General features: G+C 44.4%; 1 protein-coding gene across 2 annotated transcripts; it reads left to right on the forward strand.

The window, feature by feature from the left end:
* The first annotated feature begins 1,772 nt into the window (after nt 1-1,772).
* Nucleotides 1,773-6,958, forward strand: LOC121688655 (alpha-amylase-like). Of its 2 annotated transcripts, XM_042068385.1 has the most exons (12): nt 1,773-2,111; nt 2,271-2,474; nt 2,768-2,941; nt 3,151-3,297; nt 3,618-3,815; nt 4,064-4,294; nt 4,461-4,594; nt 4,722-4,844; nt 5,106-5,205; nt 5,615-5,736; nt 6,004-6,129; nt 6,409-6,958. In XM_042068385.1, the coding sequence occupies exons 2-12, from the start codon at nt 2,469-2,471 to the stop codon at nt 6,602-6,604; spliced, it is 1,557 nt and encodes a 518-aa protein (XP_041924319.1). In that variant the 5' UTR covers nt 1,773-2,111; nt 2,271-2,468; the 3' UTR covers nt 6,605-6,958. The 2 variants fall into 2 exon arrangements, with proteins under 2 accessions (XP_041924319.1, XP_041924318.1); XM_042068384.1 differs by having other exon boundaries at nt 1,773-2,474.
* The last annotated feature ends 4,784 nt before the right edge of the window (nt 6,959-11,742 follow it).

The following is an 11,742-nucleotide window of genomic DNA, read 5'->3' on the forward strand; positions in this document are numbered from 1 at the left end:
CTATTGTCTCATTATTTTTGTGACACACATGACTGTGTTAGACAGTTACTCGTTTTGTTTTTCATCCGAGGTGTTATTAATATTCCAGCCCGTCCGTTGTAGTGTGTGGTTGTGTATCATTTTCACACATGTGGTGACGGAGATGAAGTGAGTCAACGCAGGCTATCCGAAATCCATCACAGCTCCTGGGTGCTAAGCAACAGATGGTGGTGTCAGCGCCGTGAGACTGGCGATGACTGGCAGAGAAGGAAAACAAACATGCAAACAAACAAACAAACAAACAAAGGGGGGGACGTGTGTGGATGGCAGCCTTGGCTGAATAACTGGCCTTGATCTAGCGAAACAGAAGCTGCAGTCTGTACTTTGCTCTTTGGAGAGCCACTCTCCCCCAGCTCCTCACCAGCCCCCTTTATGCACTGCATGGAGAAGCCTGCTAATGAGAGACAGGCTCAAGCCACCCAGAACATTTGAAATGTCTTATTCAGCGAGAGCAGCACCTTCTGAGCACAGAGTGACACTAATCTCTCCTATTTGGTTGTTACTTTCCTGGGTCATTCTACAGAAACGCACACTTTTCTGTCCCCTGACTTTAGAGGACTATAACATTTTAAAAACATATTACTGTTGCAATTTATTTATATTTTAAAGTAAAATAATATGTTTCCTGAACAATTACACCTTTTTGAGCCATCATTATGACAGTATTTGTTTTTAAACAATTTTATGAATTCCCAGGCACCACAAAAATGCCCGTCCCAACTGTCAAGTACAAAGGCAGAGGGCAATATTTTTAAGTCAAAAACATGTTTTTTATACAGTTAAATTGCAATAATATATACATAACTATCAAATATATTATGCATTAGATAAAAATACAAAATGCCAATTAAATATTACAAATAAAATGATAAAAATGTATGTCCCATGGAGTCATGTCACTGGTGTGTTACCTCATTAGAAAAGACTATTATTTTGACATAAAAAATCAGACTGATGACATCACAAGACATCTATTTACTTCCTTCCTGAAGATCAAAGAAGACATGGTAAGACCACTGACTTTTCATTTTTGAGAAATATTCTCATTTATCTTAAGTTTTCCTTTGAAGCTTTTAGTTGACGTCACTGGTATGATCTATTTTATTCTTTGGAAAGTTAAAAAAAGATTACAAATGGATTAATATACATAATTTAGTAAGTATACCATGAATGACAACATGTGGTTTGATTCCCTGTAGCAGCCATTTTGTAAATTTCATTTTCCTTGAGAGTTGTCACTGGTGTTACCCTCATGTGGGTAACACCAGTGACTGTCAGTAACACATGTATGAAATTCTTGTTTACAATACTTTGTTAAATACTTTCACTTATTGTCAATGTGATTTTATTAGCCTACATGTAACAATTTGGTGTCATATACTTAATTGTATGACACCAAGAGTTGAGTAGTCAAGATCTTTGGTCACTGGTGTTACATTATGTCACTGGTGTTACTGTGTGTTTTCAGGAACATGAAGACAAATGTGTCAAATTCGGCATGATAATGACTTCATATTCATTTAATTTTGCTAGACTTAAGAGATGACATTTAAACAATTGCAATATTATTTGTTTATAACTGTTTTTTATGATATTTTCTTTTTTATAGAGAATACATGGTTGCGCATTTGAATAAACATCATTCAAACAAACTTTTAACAATCATTATTAAAATAAATCAATCAATAATCTCCTGTTTTTTGCCTTATCATTATTGTACTGTAGCTCTTATTACATGTGCTGAAGAGGTTGAGAGATAATATTTTGAGTAAGGTAACACAAGTGACAAATAGACGGTGCATGAAATCTTTAAATAAATGCTCAATAAAGGTAAAACATATTTAAGGTGTCCCTTAAGTGTATTCTTACAGCCAATAAGTTAAGTAATAGTGTGGTCTAAGTTTAAAGTTTAGAAAATGAAAGAAATTTTCAGACATCTTGCCATGTCAAAAGTGTGCGTTTCTGTAGAACGACCCTCCTACTTTCGTTGTACTACCTCCTAATTCCCTGTGAGGAAATAAGGTTTTAAGAATCTCTACAAGGACTGTTATCTTATTTAAATTCCTGTCGGGGTAAGTACATACATGTAACCATATACATGGAATTAAATGTTTAGTTAGTAAGTTCACTCATTGCCTCAGTGATGTATTCAAGCCTGCTGTACTGGCAACCATGGTAGTAGTGTTAGCCATTAGCATGACTTCCTGCTTTGGCTAACCCCCACAATCCAGGGCTTGCTAGTTTGAGCGTCTCCCCCTCATGCTGATTGGTCTATGGCTGTGTGTGCTGGCACAGTCCCCTGCTTTATGGCCTTTCCTCGGAACAGTCCCATTGAGGAGTGAATGTTGCAGCACTGCATGCTCCTGCAGCTCTCCCTAACAGGGCAACTTCTATGTCCAGAAAAAGCTCTACAGCCTTGAATTGAGCAAATGAAGGTGAGTTTCTAGTGGTGCCAATGAGTTTAGAAAGATTCATGAGCAGAGTGTACAAACATGACTTCTGTCAGTATGTGTACAGTCCTATAAAAACCTGTTTGTTGACTACACTTTCGTTTTAAAATTAGGATATTATGACAGGTCTTATCTTGCATTATGCATAATAGTATTTCCTCCTGAAATAATTTAAGCCAGTTAAGCAGGCTGCTTCCATTTTGAAGACAAACGGTTAAGAAAAGTATGAAATTAAACCACTCATAGTAGGCTACTTGTGCTACCTCTCTGCTGCTTAGCTGAAGGCCAGGTGGTGTTTGTTGGCACTGGGTCTTGGCCTTGGCCTGTCTCACTACCACTGCAGCACCACATGTGGGACAACATCAATTGTCCATCTGTTTGAATGGCGCTGGAGAGACATAGCTGAAGAATGTGAGAACTATCTTGGTCCTAACGGCTTTGATGCTGTGCAGGTGTGTACAGGAGTGTTACTTTTCCTTCTTCTGAAGAACATATAATTTAAATGCTTGTCAAACATTCTCAGAGTTGTAGCAGAGTGCTTTTGAGATGACTTGTCTCATTGCGTGCATTCATTTTCTGTAGCACTGGCTATGCAAAAATCCACTTGGTAATGAAAGAACTAAACTAAATGTGAGCACGATCAATAATGCCTCCGCATCAGATTTCCCCTCCTAGTGAGAACGTTGTGGTGGCCCAGCCGTGGAGACCTTGGTGGGAGAGATATCAGCCAATCAGCTACAAGCTCTGCTCCAGGTCGGGTACGGAACAGGAGCTACGGGACATGATCTCCAGATGCAACAAAGCTGGGGTCAGCTACCCACACTGCACAGCCAGCTCTGACAAATTGAAAATATTAAGAGCTACAATACAGACGCAATATTAGGTCACACCATTTTGTATGAAAACTCTGTCCAATGTTCTTTAGAGCTAAGATAGGCCAACATGTGATATGAATTCAGTGGGCAGAGGAATTCTGTCTATCAGTAGTGTCTTGGTTGCCTCTGGCCATAAGCGATGTTTATAGAAATGCCCTTTGACATCCATAAATTTTTTCTTCTTCACTGCCTTGGTTGATGTCTGCGAGGCGATGTGCGGTTATGGTAATGATCCAGCACATGTCTTGTGCAGGTGAAGATCTACGCGGACGTAGTCATCAATCACATGTGCTCGGCAAGCGCAGGGGAAGGCAGGCGCTCGACCTGTGGATCATACTTCAATGCCAGCAAAGAGGAGTTCCCATCTGTGCCCTACTCAGCTTCCCACTTCAACGATGACAAATGCACCACCGCGAGTGGAAATATTGAGAATTACCAAGACATTTATCAGGTACGATTTTAGGTGGGGTGGGGAGAGTAAAAAGATGAAAGGGTACAGATGGAAATGGAGATGTTTTTCCTTTTTTTTTTCCAACACCCAGAGAGGTGACTTTTTCCCCTAATGAAATTTCAGACATGATTTGCACATAATTGAGGGATGTTTTTTTTTGTGTTTCGGCGAACCATGGGTGGTGCAATAAAAGAGAGAGAGAGAAACACCTGGCCTTGGCTTGTAGCTCACATCTGAGTGTCGTGCAGGTGCGTGACTGCCGTCTGGTGGGGCTGCTGGACCTTGCCCATCGTAAGGAGCATGTGAGGGAGCGGGTGGCCAGCTACATGAACTCCCTACTGGATATGGGGGTGGCCGGTTTCAGGGTGGATGCCTGCAAGCACATGTGGCCGCAGGACCTGAACGCAATCTACGGCCGACTGCACAATCTCAACACGGAGTGGTTTCCAGAAGGTTCCAGACCTTTCATTTACCAAGAGGTGAGTTAAAGTCCAGTGAAATATATTGGCCTAGTTTAGTGTGAGAATGTAATATGTCTTGGACTTGTGAAAAACAAGATGAACTGCTGGAGTTGTGTGAATTGTGAAAATCACTAGTGGCACAATATTTGTGAAAACCACATGCAAAATACATCTTCTCTTTTAGGTCATTGACCTTGGTGGGGAACCCATAAAGGCAAGCGAATACTCTGGGCTTGGCCATGTAACAGAGTTCAAATACGGAGCTAAGCTAGGATCTGTCATTCGCAGATGGAACAGAGACAAGCTCGCTGACCTTAAGTAAGCCATGCCCTGGGGACACAGACAGACAGGGCCTCCGCAATGAGGAGCTGCCGCTCTTCATGTGACTTTTTGAAAGGGCTCAACTACTTCTTGAGAGGAAATTTCTGCCATATTTGATTTCCAGGACCTTTGGAGAAAGCTGGGGACTGATGCCTTCCAACCAAGCCCTGGTGTTTGTGGATAACCATGACAACCAGAGAGGGCATGGAGCAGGAGGGACATCTATTTTGACGTTCTGGGAGCCAAGGTACTGTGCTACAAAGACAATGATTGCATGGCTCATCTATCATTGGAGCCTGTGGCATTTTGTTTGTCTGAGCACTGACAAGCAGTTGAAACGAAGGCACAAATTACCAGATGCTCTGAGACTTTTACTTAGAAATTTTCCTTGAGTTTCCAGACAGTTATGTGGCTCTTTCCTCTTTCCAGTGAAGGTGACTAGAAATCACAATGTGCTAATGAACTGCGTTGTGCACTTTGCCACCTCCCCTCTCTTCCTCTCTCTTAGAATGTACAAAATGGCCGTGGCCTTCATGCTGGCTCATCCTTACGGCGTGACCAGACTGATGTCGAGCTACCGCTGGGACCGCCGTCTGCTGGACGGGAAGGTGGGTGGCTCCTGTCAGGTGTTGTCCTCTGCGGGGCCGCGCTAGGTCAGGATGTGTCAGACGCAGATAAATAAATAAGCACTGCGGACACCTTCCATTCCAGAGGCCCCGGGGCACACCCCCCCCCCCCACCCCACCCCACACCACGCGTCTTCACCGCCAGTGCGAATTGAAGCCTTAGTCTCAGCACTTTCTCAGGCACTCTGTCCCCTTACACCTCCCCTCTCCCCTCCCCTCTCTCTCTTTTTTTTGCCCTGACGGATTTCTGCAGGCTCTCTAATGTTCCCTAATGGGTGCACCTCCCTTTTTATTTTGTCTGTGCTGTCTGTCCTTCTGTTCTTTCATTCATCTTTCTTTTCTCTGCACCCCCCCCTCCGTTTCTCTTTCTCTCCCCCTCCCTTTCGTTCAGGATCAGAACGACTGGATGGGCCCTCCCAGCTATCCGGACGGCTCCACCAAGCCCGTCCCCATCAACCCCGACGGCAGCTGTGGAGGGGACTGGGTGTGCGAACACAGATGGCATCAAATCAGGTGACTGAGTGGACGCATCCGGCCGGTCGGCCCTCTCTCGCCGCCTATCCACATTCATTACTTTCAATTGTTTTCCGCCAACTAAATATTTGGGTTGACCTTGCGGGGACAGAATTGTACGGTGTGATAGCTCTGTGATGATGACTGCCAATTTCTCTCCATTTGCCTTCATGCGATTGGAGATAAACAAAACCTTTTTTGCCAAGTGAAAGAAATCGAATGTTGAAATGTAAATACCTTATTTCCCACCCTCCCGTCTGAATGAAGGAATATGGTAACCTTCCGGAATGTGGCCCATGGGCAGCCGTTATCCAACTGGTGGGACAATGGTGAGAACCAGATTGCTTTTGGGCGAGGAGATCGCGGATTCATAGTCATCAACAATGATGATTGGTAAGCACAGCAGGCGTGCAGCCATTCTAGAATGGAATGCATGGTTGGAATGCCACCAAAACTGATTGTCCATGTCTGATCATGTGCACCATCTAAGGCATGAAAGCTTTGTTACACCCAATAGCCATAACATGGCACGTTCCTTTGCACAAAGCCCAAGTGAGAGCGTTATGTTTTCATGGTACATTGCGATCGAAGCGACACATCTCTACTCACACTTACCTTTCTGTGCTAGTCTCATTAGGCTAACACCTGTGACTAATCTTTTTTCATTATTAGCACTCTGGACGCCTCACTGCAGACGGGCATGCCTGCCGGGTGCTACTGCGATGTGATCTCTGGCCAGAGGACTGCTGCCGGCACGGGCTGCACAGGGAAGCGGATCACCGTAGGGGACGATGGAAGAGCCCATTTTTCCATCAAGGCCTCCGAAGAGGACCCCTTTGTTGCCATCCACTCAGGCTCAAAGTTGTGATCAAATGGGACACTCTGGCTTGGGATAAGAGAGCTTTGAAAGGCAGTGGGCCCGAGTCAGTGAGAGAAAGTAGTGAAACCAGACTGTGAGTTTCGAGAGATTATTTCAGTCAGGTAATTGCAATGAAACCATGAAACTTCTGTGTATTACTGAAGTTCAGACATGCCAGTATCCATTCCATTAATCCACAGGATTGGTTTACATTGAGAGGGAGCATTAAAATCAACTGTGATTCAGCTCAAAACAGTGAGTATAAGAAAATAGGCATACTTCTTGGTGTTGTACAAATCTACATAGACATGCACTGAAGCTTTGTGTCTTCCCGTTTCATATAAATAAATTATAGTCTGTGAATCATAGAGAATGCCTTTTCATCAGTTTGATACAAAACATAATGCGTAATCTCTTTAAACATTAGACGCCCCTGCCAATTATCGCTAAGCTTGAGCATAAAATATTGTGATAGTAATGCAGAATGACTTTAAACATTCATTCAACTACTGTTTTCATTTAATGTAACTTAATATGATGCGCTCATCATATAAAATAGGACCAAATGTCCTCGGCGAGAGCAACACATCACACTGTACAGTATCTCTGGTCACATAACTGTCGGTCCATGACGCTCCTAGCTCTCTCCTTAAGTAAATGAGTCAATTCCAAGGTGTGCTTATTCATTATAGAGCAAGTGATGGCTTTGCCATTCATATTTCATGCATTCGAACACTGCAAATTTCATGAAGTTGTCCAAATGAGTAACATTTAAAACCTGGAGTGAAGTAATTTATTTTAATATTTCATGTGTGATGTCTTTGATAAGAATTACTACGAAGGTCATCAGTTTGTTCTCACAAAAAAGCAGCCTTATATTGCCATGCTTCGAGTGGCACCTGAAAGTGCTGATGCTGTAAAAACAAGTAGATCATCCATGGTGGTCCCTCTGGTCCACTAGAGGGAAAAAAGCAGCCTTAACATCTGAAAGTTCAAAGACATACACCTGATGTCAGCAGAAGAAGTCGAGGCTGTAAAATATTGCCACTCGCATTGGGTAAATGTGGACTCGGAAGTAATAGATTGGAAAAAGGAAAACAGCTCTTGGAAACACACTAGACCCTCCGACAGGACATAAATTAGTAACGAGTGTCTGATGTTTTGTCTGTGTTGTAGTGAGTGAATACTCACACGCGGGCAACAAGGACATGCTTGAAAGCATGGGGGATGGGTGCTGTGGGGTGCGGCGGTGGTGGTGGTGGGGGCCTTTAACACCACGTTTCATGTTAACATGTGCGGGGGGGGGGGGGGGGGGGGGCTGTGGTGCGATGGGCCTTTTCTCATTACTCTTGTCCCGCTGTCCAAATCCCCCCAACTAAATCTCAGCCTCGTCTTATTCCTGGTAACCTTGCCTATTCCCCACAGTAGCATTTGTGTGGCGCGCAGGGAGAATTTATGGCCGTGGAAGCGGTGGTGGAAAAGACACGAGTCCGAGATAAATGTCTAAATCTACAGTGGGCGTCTCGGAGAAGCGCGGTCACTGACCGGAATGTGTGAGAGGCACGGGGGGGCCCCAGAGAGGTCTCTCTCGGGGACTAATGCATCGCGCTCGCGGTTCCGCTCCTCCCCGTTGCCAACAGCATGCCAAGCAGGCGGGAGACGGCGCAGCGGTGGCTGTAATGCCTCCGCTGCGGAAGCTCTAAGTCCTCAGCATCTTTGCAATCTGCACTGGGGCCGGGGTGGGGGCGCGATCTGTCTCATACACGTCGGACGCCATTATCCCAGGCCTAACAGAGAACTAACTCAGCAGGGGACACAGCTTGCTAAGAGGCTGAGGAACGAGTGTAGGCAGCCCAGGGACTAGGAGGAGCAGGAAGGCTGCTGGTTGATGTCTTCAGCTGGGTGGAATGTTGATCGGAAAGCCCTTTGGCCCAGTATGTGCTAGGCCACAGTTGGAGGCTGGAAGACATGGACTTTGTGTACATGGTGTAAACAGAATACCAAATGGAAGCTTGTGTGTGTGTGTAGCGAGAGGCAGCAGAAAGCCAATGTTTGGGAAGCCTACATCATGGGTCCATCTGATAACTGCTGGCGCATGATGGAATTCAGCAGTTGCAGTGTTCCATGTCATACATATGGATGCCTTCAACTGTAAGTAGAGTGTGTATTCAAACGGCACACTTAGTTACACAATGGGACTCCCTAATAGAAAGCAGTTTCATTGAGTTAAATAAAATGGTGAAATCTCACATTTCGCCATGCATACAGAGTGTAAATTCTCTTGGAACAATGAATCTGAGAGCTTGTCAGACATTGCACTTACCACAGAGAGGCATTCCATACATGTGCCTCTAATAAGATTGGCAGGCATATGATCTCACAGCACGCAGGCGATAATGTTTTCCCAACTCTAATATGGCAAATGCCTCCATTATTAACGTCATGAATAATGGAACATAATACGCCGGCTAATCTAAAGTCATTCTGCTCAAATGTATAGGAGCGCATCTTGGGGAGAGAGTGAGAAGGAGACCACCCGTGCATTCTGATGAGACAGTGCATGACGTGAGGAAGGAAGGGAGAGATGGAGTGAGAGACGAAGGGAGAGGAAGGTGTGAGCAAGGTGGAATATTATAAATACTGATGGGGCTCTCGACCCACTAATGCGTGTCAGGCCAGCGAGAGGGCCTGACCATTAGAGAGCAGAGGCTCAGCCCTTCCTCACCATCACCGCGCCATGACCGCTTAGCCTGTCAAGATTTTGATATCGAAGTCACATTAGTAATTATGATAAAAATTTAATTGACATGTGACTTAATGTAAAATCCATCATACGTTTTTTTTTTGGGACGGTGAATAGGCTGATGGGTGGAGTAGGGCCTGGATGTGAGTTTCACCAGTTCATGGATGAGACTTTTGATTAATGAGCAATACCACTTGTTGAGACCTCAAGTGTTTCAATAATCAGTGCTTCTGACCAGTAGAAATGTTCTAATTCTTTAATAGATCAAGCCCAATAGATCAAACCAAGAAAATTGTCATCTGCACTAGACTGACAACAAAATTCCATTCCACAAGGATGGGTTTTCATAATTGAACAGTTTCACATTTCCTAAAACAATCTGTCTGTTAAGAGAGATCATAAGACTAGGGACCTGCTGCTTCTGAATGTTGGCCAGCAATATCAATAGGAGGAGTAAGCACAGCGGTAGTGTGTTCTATCTGCGATGATCCAAGAAGATAATTGGTCAAATTGAAGTAATCCTCAGTGTTTCCTGTGAGGCAATGATAATATATCAAACGAATCAGGCGAGTCAACCGTTGGCATTTGGTCTTAATCCTTGAGTCAAGAGCAATTAAAAGGAACCTAGAAAGGAGGACTGCTCTTGAAGATGTAGTTTCAAAGACAACCTTAAGTCCCTTAGTGTATCGCCAGTGATGTAGCTAAAATACCTGTGATGGTGGGATGCAATTTGTGAACATACTCATGGGGACTGTCCTCAGTAATCTGCATAATCTTGACCGGCTTCACACTCTCTGCGTTTGAATTAGCTGATAATCACCGAAATGTTTTAATCAGTTGGAGGTCACTTTTTGAATAACTGGAGACTGTCGGCATCGTCGGAGGACTAATAGCTTCCATGTTGGCTGGTTTCACTCTAATATTATCTGCCTCACCAAATTTCATTCAGCAGAAAGTGAGAGAAAGATAGAGCGAGAGAGAGGTTTGGGTTAGATATTTGAGGAGGTGTAGGTCGCCACTAATTCCCTTTTTCCACTGCCTGGCTTATTGAGCGTGCTCAGTTGGGCTGCACTCTGGATGACCCTCCCACATAAATCCCAGTGGGCGCTGGTTCATTATTAAAGCGCTGGCCCGGCGGAGCAGCCCAGAATCCCCTCTGCTTAGACGGGGCCGGCCCAGCGGCCCACATATTTGCCCATGGGTTAAACGGCCTTTTCATTTAGGGAGCACTGGTTCTCCTCTAACTCTGCCTTCTTTCTCCTGTCAGATCTCTAGTGCTCATCCATTTCAGGACTCATACTCACTCTCTCCTCTCTATACCACTCATTTGCCCTCTCTCTATCTCTATCTATTCTCTGTCTATGTCTATCTACGTCTTCATCATCTTGAACTCCTTTATTCTGAGTAGACTTTTTAAGCCTCCGTCCTCTCTTTTGACGTCTGTCTCTCACTTTTCATCTCTATCTGCTACTGCTTTGTATTTTGAGAGGCCTTTTTAGTCGCTCCTTATCTCTGCTTTCTGTCACTGCCTCTGTGCTTTCTTCTCCGGGCTGCAGTATCAGGTATTCGGTGACAGCGCCAAGTGCAGCACGGTGGCTTCATAATCCATGCCGTGATAATCTGAGCCATTTATGACCAGGCCGAGTGGAACCGGCCTGATCAATTTTCTCAGAGTTTCTCTGCTTGCTGCCGTTTGTCCAATTGTCTGTGGCCCCAAAGCCTAATTACAATTTGTTTTGCAATATTGAGAAATAATAGCTTTTCCTTGGTCGTCAGTTACCCCCGGAATTGCATTATGGAGCTTTGTTTAAACAGGAGAACAAATCAATACCATCTGCTGTCATAGATCCCATTTTTCTCTCTGCTGCACTGCTTCCAGCACCCTGACACTGTCAATTGTTAATATCATCCCACACACGAGTCATATTGATTTGCTGACTATAAGGGGGGCATTTATTATCTTTTTCTATTTTTCCATCTTAATGTGTATGTGTGTTTTTTTTCAGGTTTTCTTTTAATATTCCAGTGTAACGCTTATCCGTAGAAGGTAGAGATAAGCATCTGAGCTCATCTGAGGGAGGAAAGGCTGATGTGGGCGATAAAGCAGACGTCGATAAGATGTCAACAGCCAATGCGCCGCGCTGGTAACCTCTCCTCTGTGAGTTTTTTTCGCTCTGTCGCTCGACAAAGTTCTCCTGTTACCTAACCGATCGTCCATGTAGATCTCACCACACCACAAAGGTCACGGGTTGGACTGTCAGCGAGGAGTGCCACCCCTGCGTAAGCCTTGATTAAAAAAACGTTGTATCCAACTGGGCAAAAACAGCAGGTAAATACTCCCTCCGCTCTCCTCTGGGTTTTAGCTTAGCGTGTGTTCTTACCTGGCACACCATGTCTCTCATCA

The sequence above is a fragment of the Alosa sapidissima genome, chromosome 17 (assembly GCF_018492685.1).
Source record: "Alosa sapidissima isolate fAloSap1 chromosome 17, fAloSap1.pri, whole genome shotgun sequence".
Lineage (NCBI taxonomy): Eukaryota > Metazoa > Chordata > Actinopteri > Clupeiformes > Clupeidae > Alosa > Alosa sapidissima.